The 26,037-nt window shown below is 40.6% G+C and overlaps 1 protein-coding gene across 21 annotated transcripts in view; it reads right to left on the bottom strand.

The window, feature by feature from the left end:
• TRPM3 (transient receptor potential cation channel subfamily M member 3) overlaps positions 1-26,037 on the bottom strand; it is a gene marked incomplete at its 5' end in the record, with an annotated part of 811,488 nt that overhangs the window by 79,881 nt on the left and 705,570 nt on the right. For 5 of the 21 annotated variants that reach the window (XM_081236469.1, XM_081236461.1, XM_081236451.1 and 2 more), the window contains 8 exons: positions 770-1,002; positions 1,656-1,945; positions 2,737-2,766; positions 3,912-4,052; positions 4,211-4,246; positions 11,448-11,498; positions 17,500-17,634; positions 19,026-19,126. In XM_081236469.1, coding sequence (XP_081092595.1) covers positions 770-1,002; positions 1,656-1,945; positions 2,737-2,766; positions 3,912-4,052; positions 4,211-4,246; positions 11,448-11,498; positions 17,500-17,634; positions 19,026-19,126 — 1,017 coding nt within the window. The remainder of the gene's footprint in view (positions 1-769; positions 1,003-1,655; positions 1,946-2,736; positions 2,767-3,911; positions 4,053-4,210; positions 4,247-11,447; positions 11,499-17,499; positions 17,635-19,025; positions 19,127-26,037) is intronic. The other 16 variants (XM_081236468.1, XM_081236450.1, XM_081236470.1 and 13 more) reach the window with 7 other exon arrangements.

The following is a 26,037-nucleotide window of genomic DNA, read 5'->3' on the forward strand; positions in this document are numbered from 1 at the left end:
TTCTTTCCATCTTCCCTTCCCATTATTTTGTTCTTTTAACAAATTCTCTCAGTTTAATGTTTTCCTTGTAAAACACTGAAGAAAACAAAAAATCAAAAGCCACCTATTATCCTATTTCTTATACTTTCAACCCCAGGGATAACCACTACAAACAATTTACTGTGTATCCTTTCTATTTTTTTTTAAAATGAAGTTATACAAATAGAACTATACATGTACATGCTTTAAAAAAACCAAAGAAATGGACTCAGGCTCTACGTATTGGTCTGCAACTTGTTTTCCTTCAATGAAGAATAGATCAGGATTATCTAGCAACATCTTTACATATAAATCTCATTTTTATTTCATTAAAAAAATTTCTAAAGATAAGAGCCAATGTCTCTTTATGGTGCCAAGGAGGGGCCAAGGCGTTCAGGCTCGCATGGAGGTGAAAGGTTGCCTAAGTAAGTGTCTCCTGGTGCAGCATGGCTTGTGACAGAGCAGATGATACCTCCTATGGTACCTGTGTGTGACCATCACCTTTGGATCTTCTAAGAATATTACTGTCTAGGCATGCCATCTCTAGAGGCTCTGATTTAGCAGAACTTGGGGTAGGCCCTCGTCTCTGTATTCAAAAAAACAACCCATTATACAGAAGATTCTGATGCATAGTTGGGGCTTAGAACCACCCTCCCGAGTTAAGAGAATGCCCACTACCACTGCAGATTTGGCTTGGAAAGCTCCCACCAGCCCTCTGGCCCTCATAGCCAACAGGACCTTCTGGACTCACTGACCTTGAGGCCTGAGTTCTTGCGCATCCGGAGCCGGCCCATCCACATGTCCGTGAGCAACATCTGGCTGCATGTGTGTGCGATGAAGTCACGGTGCTTGGCAGCTACAGCGAGCTGCAGGCATGTGGCGTTGCTCCAGTTCTTCAGCTCATACGTCAGCAGTTTCATGGCCAGCTGCTCATCCTGCTTGTAGGACTGGTCCAGGAGCTCCACGGCCAGCTGGCCAAAGTCCCTGAATGAGAGAACGTGAGGAACTGTCTTTTGGCCATCTTGGAGACTTAGATGATGAAAGTGGGGACCCACTGGCCAAGCCACAAAGGGTGGTCGCTGAGTGGTCTAGTTGTTCCTTACGGGGTCTAGTCTGTTCATTCATTCATTCAGCCAACACCCATTAAGCATCTACTGTGTGCCAGATACCATGTTTAGAACTGGGGGCGTAAGTCAAATGAAGCACAATCCCTGCACTCAAGGCCCCCAGTTCAAGGCATATGGATGTGGAAGGCAGACCCAAAACTCAGAGTGCAGTATGTCTTCTTAAATGTGACAGACCTCAGTTCAGAGCTGGGCCTTGTCAACCACAAGTGTGTGATCTTGGACAGGTTACTTAAATTCTCCGAGTCTCATTTTCTTCAGGTGTAAAGTATGCATCATAAGGGACCTACCTCTTGAGGCAGTTGAGAGGATGAAATGAAATCCATGTATCTGTATGTACCTCTGTATCTAGCACTGTGCACTGTAAATGTTAACTGTTTGTGTCTGCCCTCTGTATGCACCATTGGGTTGATTCTGTCTCCCCTTGAAGTATTGGATAGCTCAAAAAACCTGTATCTGGGGACCACCTTCCCTTCTCCTCCCCTGACCACGCCATTTGCTAGGCTGTCCAACCTGGAGTTGTGGTTCAGCTCCTGGGAGATGTCATCAACCATGTCGTTCTCGGAAGCCTCGTGGGCCATGGCTTTGCAGAGCTTACAGGCCACCAGGGCCTTGGCCATGGCCTCCTCTCCGTGCTGCCAGAAGAACAGGGCCATCTTCTGCCGCTTCATCAGGACGGCCCACACCATCAGCTCATGAAAAGGGAAAGGGAAGTGGTTGATCTCAGGGTCATCCAAGTCAATGTCCACCTCTTCTTCACGCTTCTTGGTTGTCTTTCTTCCTCGCCTCAAGGGAACATCATCCTGTAATTTTAGGGAAAAAACATAGAGATGGAGTTAGAAATGAATCCATTCAACTCAGTAAATAGTTCTTGTATGTCTACTACTGGCCCAGCTCTGGGATAGATATAGAAAAAATGAACTATCTTTTCCTAGCTTCTATTCTAAAAGAACTCACAAGCCCCTGAATGCCTAACTTTAAAACAAGTTATAATAAATGTATAAGCACAGTCCTATGGGAACATGTCAGTGTTATACTTTAATTTTAGAACAGTATTTTTTAATGGGCTTTTTTTTTCTTAACTTTTGTCCATTCTTTTCCTCTACAAGTAGGGTTATTTGTACCTCACGATGGACAGCACTACCCTTTCCGCTGAAAGGACGAGGACATCCTATACTTGCCATTGGATATACGATAATAACCACATGAACAGAAGATGGGAGACAGATAATCTATCTTGAGTTTCTGAATACTTCATTAGATGCATTTGTGAAGAATTTCTGGTCTTTGGATCTGTTGCCATTTGTAAACACCCATGAATAGATTTCACTTACTGGAATTTATATGCTTTTTTGGTTTTCAAGTCAGTATTTCAAATAGGATTTATTTTTTTGTTTGCAATGCTAATATAACCCCATGATAGAAATTTCAAAGCTACTGTGACCTGCCCCCTCAACACTGGAAAAATTTTCACCTCCTTATTTTAGAATCATGTACTAAGCCCTACCACTGGAATGACCTTATATATATATATTTTGAAATGTGTAATAAAGAGAATAAACAATTGACACTAATAATTTGAGCAAACACTTACCTCCATTCCCAGCAGTTTCAAGGCTTTGGGCTGTTAAAAAAATGTTATGCACAAAGTTAGATCTTTCTTTATAGAGGTAAGAAAAGAATACTAATGTATCTTAAACAGGTAATAGAACAAATCTATTGTACCATAAGCATTTATTCATTTCACTAAATAAAACACCACAGGGGAAACTCTTTATAGAAATTCTAAGAGAATTAGGGATTTAGTGATTTTGGTGAATTACAGAAAATTAGGAAACTGGAGAGGCATAATGAGATTGCCCAAGGGTAGAGCCTGCAGGTTTATAATCTCTTTTGTGGGCCAAGATTTCTTCCATCATCCTAAAACCATCCCGCTAGACCGCCCTCTCCATGACATCAAGCACTTGAGTGAACAATGAGACATTCAATCAAACTACGAGATGTTTCCCGAACCTCTGAAAGACCTCTATTATCTGGAGACTTGGGATATTATTCAGAAATACTATATGTTGAGATGCTTCACGCTGGCTATCTCTCTTTGCTGCTGTCCAGCAGAGCAAGGGTGAGTGGGACCAGAGGGGCATGTGCTGACGGTAAAAGGCACTGAATGGCATGGCAAGTGTAAGCACACACAGTAGCACCACTGGTGACGCTGGGTATGTGAAAAACAGGCACAGACCAAGACGCAAGAGAAGGCAACTCAGCAAATTATAGAACAAAATGGAACTCATATAGATAAAAAGCTTTGGGGGTGTCCTCAATAATTTTTTATAAATAGATCCCAAGACCAAAAACCGTGAAAACTGATGAGGCAGATAATAAGATTTGAATTACTATTCTCTGATCATTAAGGTTCACTCCTTTTAAATGAGAAAAATTACTTTTTTAATATACAAAATGACTTATTTAGAAGTTGAGCATGTCATCGCAATTCATAGCATGCAGAAAAGCTAAAAAAGGTTCACTTTCAATGCCAGTTTCTGGTTTGAATTGGATCTAGTGAGGAAAAGAAAGAAGTGTAACACCCAGTATATTCCTCTTTTTCTTTTTTCTTGTTTAAACAGATTTGATGGCAGAGGGAAGAAGAGGCAGGGCAATTGCCTTGTCATCTGATCTCCCCCTTGGAGATGACAAAGCATCCACACTCCAAATCTACCACACACTAGTCCTCCCCAGAGTCCAGGAAATGGAATTTGTTGCCAGCCTCACCCTCTTGGGGCCAAAGAGATTGTGGTAGAGTGTCCGGAAGCGCTTGCGCGTGTAGTTGCAGCGATAAGCCCCTCCCATCAGGTACTCGATCACCAGGCCGATGTCTATCAGGCTGATTCTGTAGTCTGGGGGCAGGTTTCCCTATCAGGGAAGAACGGAACAAACAAACACATCCAAAAGACAGTGTGGTTTACTAGGGATTCTATTCCATGTGTTCTGTAACTATTTTAGAGTAAAATAATAATAATAATTAAAAAAGAAACATATGAATGTATTATTATTCTGGTTAATCAATTCACCTTAAAATAGATCCAACCGAAACCTGGATATTCTCGCTTGGAAAGAAGACATAAGTTAAATAAGAAGATGCAGTAATCGTCGGCAATAACAGAAAATCAAAATATTTATTCAAGTCTTCAGCTGGGGAGAAAAAAACACCAGTGTAGCAGAAAGAAACACAAGGCTTGACATGGCAAATTCTACCATTCCCAGCCACTAGGAACTATGTTCCCCAGATACTCCCCCTGGACCCCCTCGCTGCTCTGCCTCTGACCCAGGCCTGTTACTGTCCTCTTGCTGATCAGTTATTTCTTCACACTCACTAAATGAAGACTCCTTCCAGAAGGTGATTGTGATTACCAGGGACTGCATCAGGTGAAATATGCTGAGAGCTCAAATATCCTTTACACAAAACTTCTATTAAACTTTTTTTAAAATTGGCACCTTTTTTAAAGGAGAGCAGGATGGATGTCATGACAAAGTCCTTTATGAACATCCCCTGTGTTTAAAGAGAAAGAGGGGTGAAATAAGAGAAGTTTTATCAACTGAATATTTATTTTCTCAGAATTAAAGAGGTTTTTCATATTTTCTTTCAGAGAATAGTGCTTCTTAAGGACCTAGAGCTACGGTGTAAGTTTAATGTTGTACATATAGATGCAAAAACAAGAGTTTTTATTATTATCTGCTCATTACTGATTTCTACTTCAAAAGGGAGCTCTATAGGGTCTGAGGAAAATCCTTGTTTTTTTAGGTCAAGGAAGAATTAGTTCTGTTTGTGGGAAATTCTGAGCTCACAGTGAGTTCCAAGAGGTACAACTGATCAAGTCTCACTGTCTGGTTTAGTTCCCTGATGCAGAAGTGTGCTCTATACCATGAATGGCAGGGGTACCACACCGTGTTGGAAGCCTGGCACACTGCATTCTTAGATACATTTTGGAGAGGCCTGAGGGCTTTGTCCACTTTGGGGTTTGTCTTTAATGGAGGATCCGTCCAGGATGCTGTGTGAGATTCCTGCCACTTCACAGAAGTGGCTCATAATAGTGGTGGTTTTCCAACTTTGTGGCATCTGCTCCATCTGAGGAACTTGGTGACAATGCAAAGGTCTGGACCCTATCCTGCTTCGAGTATGAGACTCTATGCACTTTATGAGCTGTCCAGGTGATTCTGAGGTCTACCAGGTAAAGTTCAGGTGGGATTACACAGCAGAATTGGGAAATTCATAGTGTATGAAGATATCGTTATCGCTAGGAAATTAGCTTATGTAGTTTTATTAACTGAAGGTAGGTTTTCAGTTATCTGTATCAGCTTTCCTATGGTCAACAGCAATCACTTGAAAGGGATTCAGGATTACAGGTGGCCCACTGTATCCTGCCATCAAACCTATAACTTCATATTTTTAATTGTTTTATTTATCTTTGTATTCCTAATGCCTGGTGTATGGTAGGCATTCAAGATTTTTTTTTTTTGGTCAAAAATGTGAATAAGTAAAACACTGAAATTAATCAATGTACTTGGGATCAAGTCTCAGTTTGGGGTTCTTCAGTATTATGTTCTCAGTAACAACTAACTAGTTACAGTTTATGAGTCACTCCTGGGTGGGAAAGCCCCAGCTATCCTCAGGTTATCAAGAAAGACCAATTGTCTGACTTCTTTAAAAGGGAACTTAGAGAAAGATTTATTTTAAGGCAGGAACTTTTTATGTATTGTCCTTTCTATAAACATTAAACTGAATCTAAAAATAAAATACCTGTGCAACACTTTTTCTCCATTATTTTGGGCAGGTTAACAAGACTGTACTTTCTGTACTGTCTGGCTCTTACGGGACGGTTAGGCGAGGCTATTATTTCAGAGTAGAAGAGCCCCAGAGCTTCTCTGGGCACATCTGGGTCAGCCTCATCTCCTGTGCATTTGGTTCCTACATGGATGACCTCCAGAGGAGGCTCACCCCATCTGTGCTATTTTCCTTGGCACTGTGAAGCTGGCAGGGGAAAGAGCACTGGCTGCGAGTCAGTTGCTCTGGACTCTGTCCATCCTTCACAAATCATCCACTTTCGCTCAAGGCCTCAGTTTTCTTCCCAGTAAAAGGGGCTGAACTCCATGACCTTTATGGTCTGTAATGCTCAAGTACCAGGTTTCAGAAAAATCCCCAAAAGGTTTATTGTGATGCTACTGAACAACAATCATAGTGGGTCTATGAATTTGTGCCTATTTTTAGTCCTGTAACAATTTTCCAAATTTAAAACCTGGGTAATAGTGAGCCTAACACCTGTATATTTCCTTTTGAGAAACCTATGTGTGAACATCAGTTTGAATTCTAAGAACAAGAACCAATATTGCCTGAAGACCAATATTGAATGGCAATATTTATGCTTTTGAGGTCTCTGTAAGCGTGGGTTGTCAGCAAAGTGATAATAGTAAAATTCAAAATAAACAAAAATTTTAGAGGGGCAACACTTTTTGCAAATGTTCTGCAAACACTGGCAACACTGTTTTGCAAAATTTTATGCAAATTCATAAAGGGCTGATAGGCTTACATACTACCAAAGAAGGTGCTGGAATCTTCTTTTCCTAGAAATTTCTTATATAAAGCTTGATTATTTTGGAGTGATTTTTGTATGATCTTGTCTGAAGTAGGAGAAAAGATTCTGTGACCATTCTGGGTTACTGAGCTTTGAGTGATGGCCTGAAAGGAACTGGCCTGATTTCTGTTTGACTACAAGGGGGCGATGGTCACCTAATACAAGGCAATGAGGGTTCTCTCTCTGTACTTCAATTCATGCTCTGAAAACAGGCAATGTGGACATAGTTACTTCTAAGGTCCTGTTTCTAAAGGTCCAGTTGTTTGATCACTACCTGGAAGGCTGCTCTTCTTTCTATGCTGCCAGGTCACTGGGCAAAGACCCCTGTCCAGAGCTTCCAGAGTTGATGCAGTTTCTAATAATCTGTTGGAATTTGGTTAGTAGAGATGGAGGCTTAGAGAAAAGGGAAGGTAAAGGGTTAGACAGGGATGGGCTTGTGCTCATAACATCCACCTCCTTTAAAAAAAAGCAGAGAAAAATGCCTCCTCATATTCCACAGGTAATGTCCAAAAACCTCTGGAGGAGTCTTCCTGTGCTTGGCTCCTTTTCGAATAGGAAGTCAATATACTGGAGTAATATTCATTCTGCCTGCTGTTTCTGTTATTCCCTGCTCCCCTTTTTTGGTAATTACTTTGGTAACTGGTAAAGTCTGAACACTTATTTCCCATTTCATGCCTTAACAACATATAGCAAGCCACAGGATTCAAATAATTTGATCCACAGAGTAAAATAGAGAGGCTTGGATCCATGGGTAGGTAAATTTTACAACTTGAAAACATTGTCTCCTTTTTTTTCATGCCATGAGATACTACGCTGAGGCTAAATTTTAACCCATGCCATGCCTAAGGATGTCTTTTAATTAAAAGAATAACTTAAGTTCACTTATTAAATCTGCTCTTCTAAATGCACTCTGTTTTTCAGATGTCAGCTCATGATATCACTAACAGATTTCAGCTGTTTAGGAAACTTTTTTTTTCTTTGAAACTCGTAACAAGCCTTCAAAGAATACTGTTTCCTTCTGATGTATGCAAGGTATAAAATGATAGCTGGTTGTCAGATTTACCAAGGGAGAGTGGGGAAAAGACCAACCTGGTGAAAATTCATGGGAAAAGGGGACATTCCCTCAGTGTTTGGCATGGCAGTAGACTGGGCAACAAAACTTTTAAAAATTAAGAATGCTTTTGCAAATTTGCATGAATTCAGCAGATGGAGTTATGAAAATGTCCTTTCTTTCCCCAAAGTGTGTCCGAAATGCTTTTTCTTTAAAATTCGGCAAAGCTCTGGGTCTTGATTCCCATATAAATGAATTTTAAGTTATCATAATTTCACCACTACTCTTACATAATACTCAAATATCACCCTTCTTTGGTGGGGAGGGATAATTGAGGCAATCTGAAGTATTAGTACATTTAATTTAAGAAAGAAAAACTACTACTTTAAAACATACAGAGGCACAAATTGAGCAGACAGTTAGCTACTAAAATGGCAAGTTAGATTTCATGGAAAAGCGGACAGACTCAGGCCACTCTGGTTTAATATGAGAGCATTGGTACATCCAATGGATTTATGCACGAGAAAGGTTCAGGGAACTGGGTTGGCTGATATTTTAAATTTCTGATTGATACTAATTCTACCTCATTGCTCCTAGATTGCTCCCTTGATATAAATAATTTAAGATTTTGAAACTAGCTTGGAAGTAATTCTCCACATTCAGTTCTGTTGGTTTCAAAGGATAGTTGGACTTGGAGATATGCTGGTTAACTTAATGATGGTCTGATAATTCCTAAATGCATTCTCTGGGTTCATAAGTTATTTACATTTTATTTTACAGACATATTATCAAACACTACGTTTAAGGTCCCGAACTGTGTTTCTAATTTTTGAACAGCATTCATTTCATACTAGGGCTTATCACTTACTGATTAATTTTTGTCATAGATTAAATCAATTAATATGTACATAAAGTCTTAAAATCATAAAGCACAAAGCACATGCTAATTATTATGTTCCTTAATTTTGAAAACTGTTTAAACTGCCCAATATTTTCTTAGCATTTTAAACCTAGTTTTTGTAGATTTTGCATATCTTATTGGCATAAATTGATGGAAGTCATCTGGAACCATCTGAGGAAGATGTTTACCAATATTAATTTCTCTCTCATTCACTTCTTAAAAACACACAAACAGAAAAACCTCATTTTTAGCTACTTTCATCCATAAAACATAGACACTTAACAGCTCCTTTGGCTACCACTGTTATTCTTTCTTGCTCTCCAATAGTCAGACACTCGCCTTTATCATAGACATAAATGGAGTCTGCATTTCCTGCCCCTATTTCTTCCCAAGGGAAGAAACTAAACATAGGCTTTTGTTTCTCCCAACCATATTGGCAGTCTCTTTTCTCAAGAAAAAGGATAAATTTTTCCTAAGCCATTTCAGTACTATCCTGAGTGATTTGTTATTTTTTTCCCGTTACTAAATTAGTAAGTAAATGAATCCTTGTATAACTATATTCTTGCTCTGGTATTTGGATCACACTTGAAAGAAAAATAAAGCTGCTCCTAACTGATAGTCCTCCCAATTTCTTACCATCCTGTCCTGTCTCGTTAGTCTATATTATTTTTGAGGTATACCTTTAGCTAAGAAGTTAAAGAAAACTCTACCTTAAAAATACTCTACATGCCTTCCACTAAATATAAGCAAATGTAAGAGGCAGCTAACGGAACTTCAGAAAAAAGAAAATGATATGCAAAGCAGAGTCCTACGAGAAAGAGAACCTATTAGGAGGGATTTCAATCATTTATATTCATTAACATCTAACTGCAAAAACCTCTTTGAAAATCAGGCAAGACATTGAGAAACTTGGTGATGGAGGTAGATGAGTGACTTTATGAAGGCTTGGCCTGCCCAGTGGCTGGGACTATGGGACAAAGGCACACAGTTGTCTCTTCAGAAAGCCTCATAATTCCTTCAGTGACACAGACTAGATTAAGATGAGGGGGATATTTTACTTATTATTTTAGAAAAACTCAAAACATTTTGAGTTTTGAACATGAGCAACAAGTACCCTGGCAAAGAATGCATGCTGGGTGTGTACATCTAATCTTCTGAGATACTTCTGTTTAGTTTCCAGGCAATTTTATGCCAAGATTAATTAAACAAAATAGGAAGACTTGAGGAAAAGAGAAATGGGTTTGTTGAGGGCAGGTATGTTTATGGCTTGAAATGAGGCAGACCATGGAAAGGTGTGATCTTGGTAAAATATACAGATGGCATAGCATCTATTTCCCTTGCTTTGAAAGAACTACAGGCTTCACTCACTCACACGGATGAGAAATTTTTCAGTAAGGTTGTGCAGAGATGGGAGTAAAGTTCCCAAGGGCCTACAGAAGGAGGGTTTTTAGTACTCTTTACTCATTATCAGCAAAGGTCCAGCTGGTTAATAGGTACATTATAATCAGCCCCAGGGCCTTTCGAAGGAAACATTAGTAAGTGGCTACAGGACACCTAAAGGGTAGTTCTAGCCTATGACTTCCTATGAGATGAAGGAATGGCACTCTACTTTTTACCTCACTTTGTAGCTTTCTCCGAGTATGCCCTATGGACTTTGGCAAAGAATTGCTACCAACTGGTAGGTGGGTATATCTGTGTATGTGTGTGCGTGTGTAAATGTGTATGTGGTAGGGGAAGTGTCACCATTTATTTTACCCTTTAGTGTTAAAACATCACTTTCTGGGAACCCTGCCAAGGGTTCAGAACTGAAGCTACCTCGGAAAGAGGTTGTATGGGGCAGAACAAGCACTTGGTTAAGATTAAATGTAACCTCGCTTTGCCTCATTTTTCTCATCTATAAATGGGAATAACACTATATAGTAAAAAAAAATAAAATAATAACTCTACTTCATATATTTGTTGTGAAGATGAAATGAGCTACAACACATAGAAGGATTAGTGTCACATGCCTGGTCATCACTGAATCCTAGGTACCATTACTTATGATTATGATTATTAAAGGATGTGAGTTCTAATTCTAGCTCCTTACTAACCACTCAATACAGTTCTCACCTCCTTGTGTTTCAACCTCCTCATTTTTAAATTGGGCATACATCTACTAAATCCAAACCAACTGGCTTTTCCCCCCATCAAATTTGATGATGAATGTGAAAAAATACATTGGAGAAAATAAAGTGTTAGCAGAATGGAATGTATATATATGTTGTAGTCTCTGTTTCTCTGAGACTTTTTGAGCTACGCTTACTATTGCTCTGTGTCATGCTAGACATGGCAGTGATACACTGTATCAGGAGCTAGTAAATAAATATACCTTTCATGGTCAGTTGGAAAGCATGGAAACAAATTCCCCAAATAGTGAGGAGCACATGGAGAAATACAGGTAATGGCATAAATCCACACGGCATGGGGGGAAAGCCTAGGGTTCCACTACCCAAAAGCATTATGTCCAATGAAAGCATCTAAAACCATGGAGACTGGCGATAAAACCGCAGCTGCATCATAAGCAGAGATGTCAAAGTTAAAACACATACACGCACACTGTGTCCTGAAATGAGGGGGTCTGGCAGGGATAGGAATACTCTGGCAGCTCATGCAAAACAGGCACTTTCTAATCACAGGAAGCAGTCAAGACAGGGCCTCCGACCTGCAGTCGAGAGGGTTCTTACCTTTTTGACATCCCTGACCAAGTGGTACAATGTGTTTGAGGGCCCATGTCTCTGAAAACAATAAAGAAGAATCAAATGGTTTTGCTAGTCAGGGGCTCTCATTGGCAAGGCAACAAGGATCTGGAAGGAAGGGTTCTGGCTGGCGGAGGGGAAGTTCATTAATATGAACCTTGTTCTAGTTGCTCAGTTGTACCTGTCTTTTCTAAACAGAGTGGCAGGTTTTTGGATTGTGGCTCCTCAAGAAAAAGCACTTGAGGTTCTAGATTCAAACTTTACAAAGGAGGCCATCAACTCTGTTGACAGCTGGGCCAAAACATCATTCAAGAGGCTAGTTGTGCAGCAGGGGGAGACAAAAGGGCCAGTTTACTGCATTAGAACTACAATTTGGCACACTGCCAATCCAACTTGTTTATTACCCATAATGAATGAGAAACTGGCTAAAGGAGGGTTTGGCAGACTTTTTCTGTAAATAGCCAGATGGTTAATATCTTAGACTTTGTGGGCCATACAATCTTTTTTTTTTTTTTTTTTCTTTTTGCGGTATGCGGGCCTCTCACTGTTGTGGCCTCTCCCGTTGCGGAGCACAGGCTCCGGATGCGCAGGCCCAGCGGCCATGGCTCACGGGCCCAGCCGCTCCGCGGCATATGGGATCCTCCCAGACCGGGGCACGAACCCGTATCCCCTGCATCGGCAGGCGGACTCTCAACCACTGCGCCACCAGGGAGGCCCACCATACAATCTTCATCACAACTGTTCAACTCTGCCATTGTGCAAAAGATCCTTACCTTTGCTTAAGGTAAGAATAAAGTGAAGTAGTTTGCCATTCTCTTGTCTTTCAGGAACAGGAATATCAGATGAAACACAGGATGCCTAGTTAAATCTGAGTTCCAGACAGCCAATGAATAACTTCTTTTTTTGTTTTAATTTTCATTCATGTTATTAATTCTTAATGTTGAACTTTTTTGTCATATTGATGGCTTTTTTAATCTGTTTTAATTTTTGGCTGTGTTGGGTCTTTGTTGCTGTGTGCAGGCTTTCTCTAGTTGCAGTGAGCGGGGGCTACTCTTTGTTGCGGTGCACGGGCTTCTCATTGTCGCGGCTTCTTTTGTAGAGCATGGGCTCTAGGCGCACCGGCTTCAGTACTTGTGGCATGCGGGATCTAGAGTGCAGTCTCAGTAGTTGTGGTGCACGGGCTTAGCTGCTCCGCAGCATGTGGGATCTTCCTGGGCCAGGGATCAAACCCCTGTCCCCTGCATTGGCAGGCGGATTCTTAACCACTGCACCACCAGGGAAGCCCTGATGGCCTATTTTGTATTTCTTTTTAGTATTCATGTATTTTTTATGTATCAAATTAAAAGTTTTAAATGTAACTATATCTCTTAATCTTTTGATTTACAGCTTTTGCTTTTATGTTTCCTCATCGTTTTTAAATTAATATAATTGACATATATTAGTTCCAGGTGTACAACATAGTGATTCGATATTTGTATATATGGCAAAATGATCATTACAATAAGTCTATTTAATATCTGTCACCATACATAGTTCTTAGATTTTTTCCTTGTGATAAGGACCTTAAAGATCTACTCTCTTAGCAACTTTCAAATATGCAATATTATTAACTATAGTCACTGTGCTGTATATTACATCCTCATGACATTTATTTTATAAATAAATCTGGAATTTTGTACATTTTGACCAATAACAATGAATAATTTTGAGTATAAGTATGCCTTGTGCAATATTTGAGACATACTAAAAATTATTTGTTCTTTATCTGAAATTCAAGCCTAACTGGGAATTCTGTATTTTTGTTTGCTAAATCTGGTGACCGTATTGGAAGATCTTGAACAGTGATGGCAAATCCTTAAGCACTGTTGTAACACATTCAAGTATTCAAGACAATCCCTGTGTACCGCCTCAACTACTGGCCCCTTCAGGCGGACATACTCATCAGAACTCTTTTTCCACTGAGGGATGCAGTATTGTGTAGGGATTAAACATGCAAACTCTGGAGTCAGAATGCCTGGCTCCAAACCTGACCCTGCTGCTTACCAGCTGTGACCATGGGCAAGCTGCTTAACTGCGACTCAGTCTTACTATCTATAAAATGAGGATACTACTACCATTTATCTGGTAGGGCTGTTGTGAGGATTAAATGATGAAATGTTTATAAAACTATTAAAATAGTGCTTAGAAAATGTTAGCTATTCTTATCACTGAGGCCATTCACTGTTCCATAATCCTTTTCAACAGAGTACTCTAGGGAACATTGATTAGACTTGACTGGAGTGATGAAATCTATTGGCCTTTCTTGATCTATAACTTTCCTACTTACTTCTTTCCAGTCATTGGAATAAATCACTCTACTCCCTTGATTCTCTGATTTATATGAAGGTCATTCAACTCTGTGTTTTCATTTATTTATTTTACTGAAAACCCATTATTTTTTCCCCAGTTTTATTGAGAGAAAATTGACATGTAACATTGTGTAAGTTTAAGGTGTACAATGTGATGATTTGATGCTCATATATATTGTGAAATGTCTACCACAATAAGGTTAGTTAACATATCCTTCACCTCACTTAATAATCATTTTGTTGTTGTTATGGTGAGAACATTAAAGCTCTGATCTCATAGTAACTTGCAAGTATACAATATAGTACTGTTAACTACAGTCACAATGCTGTACATTAGATCCCTGAAACATATTCATCTTATAACTGAAAGTTTGTATCCTTTGGCCAACACCTCCCCATTTCCCCCACCCCTCGGCCCCAATGTTTTGGAGGAACCTCCATATTGTTTCCTATATTTTGTTCCCTTGTCTAATATTAGTTAACTGTATATACATGAGTTTATTGCTGGGCTCTCGATTCTGTTCCATTGGTCTATGTGTCTGTTTTTATGCTGATACCATACTATTTCGATTACTGTATCTTTGTGATATAGTTTGAAATCAAGAAGTGTGATGTCTCCACCTTTGTTCTTCTTTCTCATGATTTCTTTGGCTATTTAGGGTCTTTGGTGTTTCCATGCAAATTTTAGAAATTTTTTTTCTATTTCTATGAAAAATGCCATCAGAATTGCATTGAATCTATAGATGGTTTTGGGTGGCATGAACATTTTAACAATATTAACACTTCCAATTCATGAACATGAGATATCTTTCCATTTATTTGTGCCTTTTTCAATTTCTTTTATCAAAGTCATAGTTTTTGATATATAGATCTTTCACTCCTTTGGTTAAGTTTATTCCTAAGTATTTTATTGTTTTTGGTGCTGTTGTAAATGGAATTCTTTTATTTCTTTTTCAGATAGTTCATTGTTAGCATACATAAATGCAAATGATTTTTGTATGTTGCTTCTGTATACTGAAACTTACTGAATTTATTAGTTCTAATAGTTTTTTTGGTGGAGTCTTTTTTGGTGGAGTCTTTAGGATCTTCTGTATACAAGATGCTGTTATCAGCAAACAGAGACAATTTTCTTTCTTCCTTTTCAACTTGGATAAAAAATTTTTATTGCTTATTCTCCTTTTCTTTTTGGCCTAATTTCTCTAGCTACGACTTCCAGTACCATGTTGAATAGGAGTGGTAAGAGTGGGCACAATTTTCTTGTTCCTGATCTCAGAGGAAAAGCTTTCAATCTTTCACCATTGAGTATGATGTTATCTATGGGTTTGTCATATATGGCCTTTATTACATTGAGGTGTGTTGAGTTTTTACCATGAAAGGATGTTGAATTTTGTCAAATATATTTTCTGCATCCACTGAGATGATCATATGAGTTTTGTCTTTCATTCTATTAATGTGATGTATCACATTTATTAATTTGCATATGTTGAACCATCCTTGCATCTAGGAAGACTCCCACTTAATCATGGTATACCATCTTTTTAATGTGCTTCCATTTGGTTTGCTAGTATTTTGTTGAGAATTTTTGCATCTATATTCATCAGGAATATAGACCTGTAGTTTTCTTTTCTTGCAGTGTCCTTATCTGGCTTTGCTATTATGGTAATGCTGGCCTCCTAAAATAAGTTTGGGAACATTCCCTCCTCTTCAATTTTTTTTGAAGAATTGGAAAAGAATTGGAGTTAATTCTTTAAATGTTTGGTAGAATTCACCTGTGAAGCCATCTGGTCCTGGGCTTTTCTTTGTTGGGAGGTTTTTGATTCCTGATTCAATCTCCTTACTTGCTATTGGTCGACATGCAGCCTTGGCTGATGGAATGTACTCATATAGCTACAGGGTCTTGCAGTTCTAGGGTCTTGCATTTCCACAGCAGTGGCGATGTGTGTCAGGCCAGCAGTGTACAGGTGCACAGCCAGAGGTGCTAGCTTTCAGAGTGTGCACAGCAGTGGAGGTCAGCCATGGGGGTCTAGGCTGGGTTCTTGCAATCGTGTAGCCACAGAGGCCTGGGCTGCCTGCTGGTGTGGACCCCAGGTGCCAGCAGGGGTGAGGGGAGAGGGAGTGGTGAGGGGCTTGCGTGACTGGTGTCTATGAACGCAAATATCTGTAGAGCAAAAGCTAGTGAAATCTGCAGGGGTCTGTGGCAGCTGTGCTGGCTATTGGTTTCTTCACTGGTGAAAAATGCCAGAGTCCTCTGCAGAGCAGGTCCCTGGGAACCGTAGTTACTCAGCCTTTAGCCTGGCTGATAGTGTTCCTAGCTATCACAGTATGTCTCAGCTTTGCAGGTCTCGGGGCAGGGTGAAACTGAAGTGTGTCCTTTGTGCAGTGCCCTGAAAGGCTCACTGGCTCTCTCTTTTCCAGTGAGGGGAACTATTTTTAGCTGAGGAGCTTCCTCTTGGCACAGAGCTGTGCTGGCCTCAGGGGACAGGGTGATACAGACACAATGAAGCTGTTCTTCCTCTCCATTTTGTGTGGTTATTTTCAGATATTTTTTGTTCCACTGTTTTGCTGAAGTTTCTTAATTGAACTCCTGAGCTGTCCTAGAGCTGTCTTTGTCTGTGGATAGCTGTCTAATTGTTGATCTTTGTGGGGGCGGGGATAGAGGCTGGGTCTCCCACTCTGCCATTCTGGCCTATTATTACTGAAAGTCTTAGTATGCGGAACTAAGAAAAATCTTCACAGAAAACAGAAGCGTGGGGTCATTCTGCTAACTTGTTTTCTACTTCCAGCAGTGGGAATGTTACAGAGCCAGGGTGGCACCAGCTAATACCTATCACTGGCTGGGGACAGGTCAACAAGCTCCATCTCATTAGTGCTGTGGGTGGTGGGACAAAGAGGCACTGTGACAAATGAGGGGAAAAACAGTCTCTGAGAAAGAAGCTTTGGTTCAGTACTGGCTTCTTTCTTTACTTAGAAATTCTGTGATCTTGAATAAGACAATTCTCTTCTTGGCCTCAGTTTCCTCATCTGTAAAATGGGGGAAAACAATATCTACTCTTTAAACTTCACTGTATTTCAGGGAGTATCAACTCAGAGCTGATGTACTTAACTCACTGGATACTCTCAACAACTTCATAAACAGTTGGTTTTCTTTTGATTACTTTTTGGTATCCCTAGTGAATGAATTAATAAATCATTATAAAACAAAACAAAAAAAATCTTTCTGGGTAACTCCAAACAAGAGGTTTTTACATTTTATCCTATTATAGTGGAATGAATGAACTTCATAGATCTGAGGATAACAAGATGGTGCAGGATAGTTAATCAGCCTCCTTTGATGCTTGGAGTTAAATCAATCCTCCTCTGCTGATTGCCTCAAACACCCTCTGGGCTTACAGAATAAAGTGTGTTCTAATTTCCAGAGCCGTATGCTTTTGTGTAAGAACCTGAGAACATTACCTTTTGGTGATCACGTAACTTTCTGCTTCTTAGATGCTGACAACTGAGCAGTTAAAACAAGTGGATTCTTGGTGACTTGGTGTTTGTTGTCTATACAGGTCTAAGGGAGCATTTGTGGAAAATGATCCATGCATTTGGAGGGGAGGGCAGGGACTCACAGACATGTGGGGGGCAGGAGAAGGTAAAACAAACAAACAAAAAAAGTAGAGAAAATAAAATGTGCCTTAGCTTGGTCCTACCGTATTGTACAATTCCTCTAGTCTGGAGATGGTGAGAAAACGGTGCATGCTTACTCCATTCTCTATGAGTAATTTCACAAAATCCACTCTGTCCAGAACTAGGGCATCCAACATGGCTTGCTCCAGAGACCCCACCTGCAAATCAAGTCAGAGTTAGTCTGACCCAGGGTCTAAGGATATAGTTCTCTGGCATTCTCCTGAAGAGTTTAGAAGTGGATGCCTTTGACATCCGGTAAACCTTTAGCACCCCAAAGAACATGCTAGCAAGAGTTTCCCAACCCCACTTTTGGGACAGTCACACTCTCTCCTGTGTTTTGGGGCTTGTCTTTGCAAACAGAACACAAGGATCTCTAGTTCCAAAAGCTATTTCTTCCTCGAATCTCTTTTTTTGTTCTAGATTCTGAGAAGGTGCAAGGGTTTACAAGGCTTTCCCTCTTCCAACTCTCTGACCAAACTTCTACAAAACCAGTGAAGTGCCAAAGTGAGTACTTTACTGTCTTCATTGTCATCTTCCTTAGGCTCTAAATTGGACTCCTGGCTGACCTGAGAGGAGGGATCCTAGTAAACAGACCAGAAAGAAGGCTGCTCTTTTTTTTTTGGTTAAGTGATACTACCTTGTCTCCACCTCGCCCATTTCTACACGGAGGCCCAGTAACTATTTAGGTCATTTGGTCTCTTTACTAGGGTTTTGTTTAATTTCTTTCACAAAAATTTCCCAGTGTCCAGATTCCCTGACAAATCTCTCCACGCTAGCAATTCATTTGCACTAAATGAAGCCAGGGTTTCAATCCTAGGCAGAAGCTCTCTGGGGCAGAGGATGGGTTAAAAAAAGACCTGTACATGAAGGTGTTGTCCTGCAGTGATTCCAGGCACAGAAATCAAATCCCAGACTGTTGGCTGCCTCCTGGGCATACAAGCATACACCACCCAACGGCCAATTTTCCAAGTTTTATTTTTGGTAGAGCCAGTTGACGGAAACAAACCAACAGTTATATAAAGCTTTGGTTGCCTCTGTATTGTTCTTGGGTTCAGGGAGGACCTGTGCTCAGCCTCCAGGACCAGATGGCACCGGCACGTGGAAGCCTGCTAATTCTGTATCCTAAGGTGCGACCCAGCCCCACACCAGCATGAGGTGCCACCACATGGCAGCAGAAACCTCCGGAGCAACCAGACACAAACTGCTAACTCTGCTCCTTCCTTAGTCTTAATTAACACAATTTTCTTATATATATTTTTTCAGGCATATAAAAGAAATGGCATTAGTTGCAGCTAAACATTGCTATCAAAGGCCACTCAGACAGATGGAAATGTATGGAACATTTGGAGCTGTGCTTTGTCATATCTTCCACCAGATGACACTGTTTTCCTAAATATAAGAAAGGGAGCTGAGCATGAGGACAGCTACAAAGGAACGTTTCTACCCTAAAGAACAAGCAGCGGTTTCCTGAGCTGCTCTCAGAGATTCCTTAAACAAATACCCTTGCCCAAGCAAGCGGGCTTTTCAGGGGTGACGACATATACTCTACCGGCCACTGTTGCCCATAAATAAAGATCTGGCTGCGGGCGATGTCGACTCTGTTCCAGGCTAAAGCTAAGCTCAGTTGGTCTGGGGCCGAGGCATTGGCTCCTGTGTGTAGATAAGTAGGAGAGAAGAATGAGAGAGAGAAAACAGCACTCAGTTATTATACCAAGAAAACCCACTCCATCGCTCTCCCATCCACCCCCTCTTCCTGGAGAGCAGACTTGGTTGTACAGCAGGGGTTCTCATACTTGGCCCTATTGCCATTTTGAACAGGATAATTATCATGTCCTATATATTGCAGAATATTTAGCAGCATCTCAGGACCCAGTAGATGCCAACAGCACCTCCCCCACCAAGCCATGACAACCAAAAATATCTCCAGACATTGCCAAACGCCCCCAGGAGTGAAGGGAGACAATGTTAACCCGACTGCTGCTCTATAGCTTTGCTAGTCAAGGTGTGGTTCACAGGGCAGCAGCAGCAGCAGCATCACCTGGGCACTTATTAGAAAGGCAGAATCCCAGGCCCCACCCCAGACCTACTAAATCAGAATCTGTATTTCAACAAGATCCCAGGTGATTCCTGTACATGTTGAAGTTTGAGAAGCCTGCTCTACAACACATTTTGTTTCTGCTGGCCAATCACTGGTTTCAAGGCATCATTTGAATTATATATTGCATGGTGATGGTGCCCTTGTCAAGAAAGTGAGCCAGCTTTAACACTCTATTGAAAAAGAGTTAAGAAGATCTTTTAAGGGAGAGGCAAACAAGTGGCTGAGGTTTACTTTGATTTGTGAGTAGAAACCACTGAACAATTTTTCAGTTTCCCATTATTCTCCAGACTCTGTCGCTAGATCTGCACTGTCTACATGTGGCTATTTAAATCTAAACTAATTAAAATTAAATTAAAACTTTAATTCCTCACTCATAGTAGCCACATTTCAAGTGCTCAATAGTCGCACATGGCTGGTGGCCTTTGAATTGGACAGTGCAAGTACAGAACAGTTCCATCATCACAGAGATGGTTTACTGGGACAGAGCTGGTCTAAATCAATGTATCCTGTCCATAAATGCAACCTGCCAAGCAGCAGGATGTGAGATTGAGAATGAAGAGAAAAATGGGCTACAGTCAGAGGATCTGAGTCTGCCATTTCACTGCTGTGGCACTGGACCTCTCTAAGCCACTGTTTTATCATCTGTAAAATGGGGACAATAAAAGTTATCCTGTTTACCCAGCTGAGATGTGAGACTGAAATGGGATTATATAAATGAACTCACACGTGAACAGGGTTATTTCAATTCATCAATATCCTTGGTGTACTGAGCAAGAGACATCCCTAAATATTTGCCAGACTTCATGCTGCTGGATGTCCCACCACCAGGGGAGCAGGATAATGAGATGACACTCTTTCCTGCATCAGATGTTTTCGAATGGCAAAGTATTAGGCACATCCACATGTTATCATGTGTAATGTCCCAAATAATCCTGGGAATTTGGTCTTACTGTCTCCATTTGACAGATAATACTGAGGTCCAGAGAGGTTAAAGATCAAACAGCTACTAACAGAGGGTAAACAGAATAAGCATTCATTATGCCAGAGGTGAGATTCAGACTCAGTGAGTTTCCCCTTCATTTTGTCCCTGCTGATTCTGATGTTTGTGAAGGAAGGAGGGATAGAAAATGCTGATGCTGCCCATTCCTCTGGGTTCTTCATCAGTGGAAGCCCAAAGCAAGGAGCTGGGGATATGGCTGCTGTATCAGTGATTCCCAATCTCTGCTGTACACCAGAATCACCTGGGAAGCTTTTAAAATATCCCTGTGCCCTGGTTGCACCTCAAACCAATCGTATCAAGGTGTCTTGGGTGGCAAGCCAGGTGCAGATAGTTTTTAAGATCCCCAGGTGTTTTCAATGTGCAGCAGAGTTTGTGGACTACTGTGCCACATGTTTCTTTCCTCTGCTTACCCTTACCTCTTCTCTCTGGGCTTTGAGATAATGATGTGAAGAATTAGGTAAGTGAAGTGTTCTCTAGATGACCCCTTCTCAAATTTGAGCATGCATAAGAATAATCTGGAGAGCTTTTTAAAACACAGATTCTTGGGCCCCACCTCCAAAGATTCTGATTCAGTACATCTGGGGTGGGACCTGAGTCTCCGTATTTCTAACAAGCTCCCAGGCGATGCTGAGGCTGATGATCTAGGGCCACCCTTTGAATAACAAGGCCCTAGAGAGCTGCGGTGCTATGTTCCCTTCATAGGTCAAAGGGTCAAAGAGCATTTCTATTCTGGTGTCCAGATATTGATGGGTTCAGTATATATCACATATTTGTAGTAAATTAATTAGGAATTAAACTAATTGGAATGGTAAATATTCAGTTTACATAGGGATTTTTCCATTAAGAAAAGTATTTCTTGTCTCCTCAGATAACAGCAGGGACTGCAAGCTCATACCAGGGTAACTGACATACATAAGTGATAATAGGAACGTGTCAGAAGGTACTGTCAACATTTTGAAGGAGAATGAAAAGTGAAGGCTCAATGGAGCTGCATTTGGAAAGGTAGCACTTTATGCTAACTTCCAGCTAAGGAAGCTTAGCTGCCCTATTGGTCCTTGCTGACCTGCTGTAATGGTTTAATCATTCCCTTTGCCATTTGTATGCCATAAATTTATATGTCACCCAAGTCAATAGTAGCCACACAAATCTGAACAAGAACACATAGCAGAAAGCAGTCACTGAGGTCAACGTGAACTGCCTGAATGTAATTAGGTAAGTGTCAAATAAAAGCATGAAACTGATGAGTCTTGACTTTTCAAAAATTGAAAATATATCATTCAAGATTGGTGCTGGGTGACAGTTTGAATCAGTGGTTCTCAACTAGGGTAACCAACCATTCTAGTTTGCCTGGTATAGTCACAGTGTTAGTACTGAAATTTCTGAATCCTGGAAGACCCCTCAGTCCTGCACAAACCTGGATGGCTGGTCACCCTATTCTTAACTGTGGTTGAACACTGAAATTTCCTGGAGAGTTTAAAATATACTCATGCCTGGGATGTATCCTCAGAGATTCTGATTTAACTGGTCCTGAGCACTGCAGTTTTAAAAGTTTCTTAACAGCTTTTGAGAACGAGAGGTTCTTAACCTCATTTACACGTTAGAATTGTGAAGACAAGGTGAAGAACCTCAAGTCTAGATATTATATGGTCATACATTCACTCATTTATTTATTTATGTATGAATTCAAAGATATTGACCTCATGCCTTCTCATATGGCAGGCACTATGCCAGTATGAAGACCAAGGTGAATCAGACAAAATCCTTTGTCTTTTGAGAGCTTACATTCTAGAGGAGGAGAGAGGTCTGTAGTTAAATACACTATTTCATGCAATCATTCATTTATCTGCTCAACAGATATTTATTGAATACCTTCGGTGCCAGGAATTGTTTTAGCACTGAATGTCTGGTGGTGAACAAGGTCACTCTTTTCACATAGCTTACTACTTACTTCTACTAGTGGAGGAGTGACACTCAGAAAATAAATGAGTAAATGAATTAATAAACAGTATACTTTCAGAACGTGTAAGTGCTATGAAGGAGCAGTGTCATTCCCAGGATATAAATTTGAGTCATTCCAAATCAAAGTGGCAGCAACATTCTGGCAACCCATTTCATATGATCCCAGGACAAAAGTACTGTGCCAGTCAGCTGGAGTGATCTGCTGGCCAGGCTGCCCTCCTGAAACCAAGGCTGGACATGGAGCCATTGGATAACCTCATTAGCGCAAGTCTGGGAGTACTTTGGGGCATCTGGTTGATCCTGTGTGGGAAACAGAAGTTTCAAAAATGCCCTGAAGTATTGAAATGGGTCTGGGGTCTATGCAGGTCCTGGTGTCAGCTCAGTCCCTGCCCTCCCCATCATATGGTACTACAGCCCTAGCTGGTGCAGGATCCCAGGTGGCCATGGAGAAGGCCCTTGAAAGCACAGGTCTAAGGATGGTACTGATAATGATCAGGGTGGTGGAGCTGCTCTGTTAAAATGAGTGAACAGGAGACCCGCCCGAGAGTAACACTTGAACCAAGACCTAAATGATTAGAAAAAGCCATCATGTGAAGAACAGGGGGGAAAACATTTTGGGAAGAGGAAACATCAAGTGCAAAGGTCCTGACATAGAAATGAAAACAAGTAGGTATAAGACATTAAAATATGGTTTTATTATTTCCTCTTTCTGCAGGTAATCTTCCCTGCATAAGTAATGGCCACACTTGGTTTTAAGGGATTAGTTCACTAGACAAATGAGAGGAATAAAAGTGTTCTAGCAAAGGGAATTACGTATGCAAAGATTGGGGAGTTAAATAACTCAGTGAATTTGGAAAATTCATGGGAAGACACTGAAGATTCAATGCTTGGGGTATATTGTGAGTTAGAAGCAGAGAGAGATGAAGCTAGAATGGAAAGACTCATAAATGATGTGGAGGAGTTTTGTTTTATCCTGAAGTCATGGAGAAACCACTGGAGGACTCTGTCTCAGAAACAACGCAGTCAGATTTATGACTTAGGAAAATCACTAGAGCAGTGTGAAGGATGGATTGGAAGAGCAGTAGACTGGAGAAGCAGTTAGGAAAGTTTTGCAGCATTCTAGGAAAGGGATAATGAGAACCTGAAGAAGCAGCTTTGATGGAGGGATATTTAGAAAGCAAAATTGACAGCCTTGGGTAAGATTTAAAGTGGGGAGCGAGAGAGAAAGGGAAGTCAAATGTGATCCCCTGTCTCCAGCTTGGGAACCCAACTGAGATTGGCAATGCAAGATAAAACGAGCATTTGGGGGCAGAAAAATTTCATTCTTTAAGATGTTGAGCTTAAATGCCTGTGATATGTCCAGGTGGGAATGACCAGAGGCCACTAGATATTGAGGTCTGTGGCGGGGAGGGGTGAGGCCTGGAGATACAGATTTGGGAAACATTAGCATGAAGGTGACAAGAAGAAGAGAGCAGAAGATGGGCAACTAAATAACCAATACTTAAAAAGTATGAAAGTAAAGCAAATGTTTAGAAAGAAAGCACACACACACACACACACAAAAACAGAGAGACAGGAAGAGAACTGGAGATCATGGTGTCCTAAACTATGGAAAGAGAGGTTCTCAAGAAAGAGGGGATGGTCAATAGGGCAAATTCTGCAAAGAGAGCAAGTAAAAAGACTAGTCTTCCTTCTTCACAACTCTTCTCATTACTGAGCACCAGCTTATGCATCTATTAGTTTATTACTTATTTCCTTCACCAAAATGTAAACTGCAAGAGGTCAGGGACTGAGTCTTCTTTATTCACTGTTGTATTCTTAAGAGTCCAAAACAGTGCTTGGCACATAATAGGTGTTTAATAACTATTTGTTGAATGAATAAATGAACCTAAAAGTGTGCACTGGATTTGGCAATTAAGAAGCCCTTGATGGGGCTTCCCTGGTGGCGCAGAGGTTGAGAGTCCGCCTGCCGATGCAGGGAACGCGGGTTCGTGCCCCGGTCCGGGAAGATCCCACATGCCGCGGAGCGCCTGGGTCTGTGAGCCATGGCTGCTGAGTCTGCGCATCCGGAGCCTGTGCTCCGCAATGGGAGAGGCCACGGCGGTGAGAGGCCCGCGTACCACAAAAAAAAAGAAACAAAAAAAAACAAAACAAAGAAGTCCTTGATGAAATCAGTGTGTGCACTGTCAGCAGAGTACGGGAATGGAAGCATGTCTCCTAACTCTTCCCTCAAGGAAATTATGATCTAATAAGAATGGAGGTGGAATGGAATAAAAGGAGAGATATGACAAGTATACAAATCTCTGTATCAAAGAACAAAGTGGTAAGTTCTGTAAAAGCTATACAAATAAGTCTAGAGCACTTCCTGTCAGTTAAGTCAGAGCAATTTTAAGGAGGAAGTAGAATTTTCTGAGAGATGAGGAAGGATGAGGGAGACTTGAACAATGGAGTTTGTTGTAGGCTGAGTGATGCCCCCATCTCTCAAAGATGTCAACGTCCTGATCCTGGGAACCAGTGAAGCTGTTACTTTATATGGCAGAAAAATTTTGTTGCTGTAATTAAGATTTTGAAATGGGGAGATTGTCCTGGATTATCTGATGGGCCTTATGCAATGTAATCACAAGAGTCCTTAGAAGAGGAACATAGGGGGATCAAAGTAGTAGTAGGACATGTGAAAATGAAAGCAACAGGGTGGATTGATGCAAGGTAAGAGCCACAAGTCAAGGAATGTAGGCAGCCTCTGGAAGCTGAAAACGGCAAGGACATGATTCTCCTCTGAAGCCTCTAGAAGGAATATAACACTGCTAACACCTTAATTTTAGACTTCTGGCCTCCAGAATTATGAGTAAATTTTTGTTATTTTAAGCCACTAAGTTTGTGGTAATTTGTTATGGTACCAATTCTCAAACTTTAATGTGCATATGATTTACCCAGGGATCTTGTTTAAATGGTGATTCTGATTCAGTTGGTCTGGGGTGGGCTCCTAATTATGTTTCTCTAAACAGCAAGCATTAATTAGTTTTCTATTGCAATCATAATAAAATTAGTGCATGTACCCTTTCTCCTTTTCCTTTCCTCCACCATTCAATTTTAGAATATAAGATTGTATTTTTAGTGTTTTACTCTGTGCTGTCAAATACACTTATATTTCTTTTACTAATACTTGAATTGTGTCTCAAATTATGTTCCTTAGGCAAAAGGCATAGATATAATAATGGGCAAAAAGCCTACCAACTTTACCTTCACCCTTTTTCCTCCTGTTAATTTTTGTTGTTGTTATGTAAATGGCAAGTAACATTTACATTCTGTTCTGTTACTCAAATTCCCATTTTTATTTTTAATCTTAGTTCTATTAGATTCTAGTATCAATGCTCACAATTAGTGATTTTACCAACCAAGCATCTCTTGGTTGGTAGCTTGAATTCTCCGATAGTTTTTTTCAAGAAGAACTTAAGGGAACAATACTGCCAGAGTTCTAGACTGTTTTAAACTGTTTTGTTTTGC

The sequence above is a fragment of the Mesoplodon bidens genome, assembly GCF_964165515.1.
Source record: "Mesoplodon bidens genome assembly, chromosome: 6".
Classification (NCBI taxonomy): Eukaryota; Metazoa; Chordata; class Mammalia; order Artiodactyla; family Ziphiidae; genus Mesoplodon; species Mesoplodon bidens.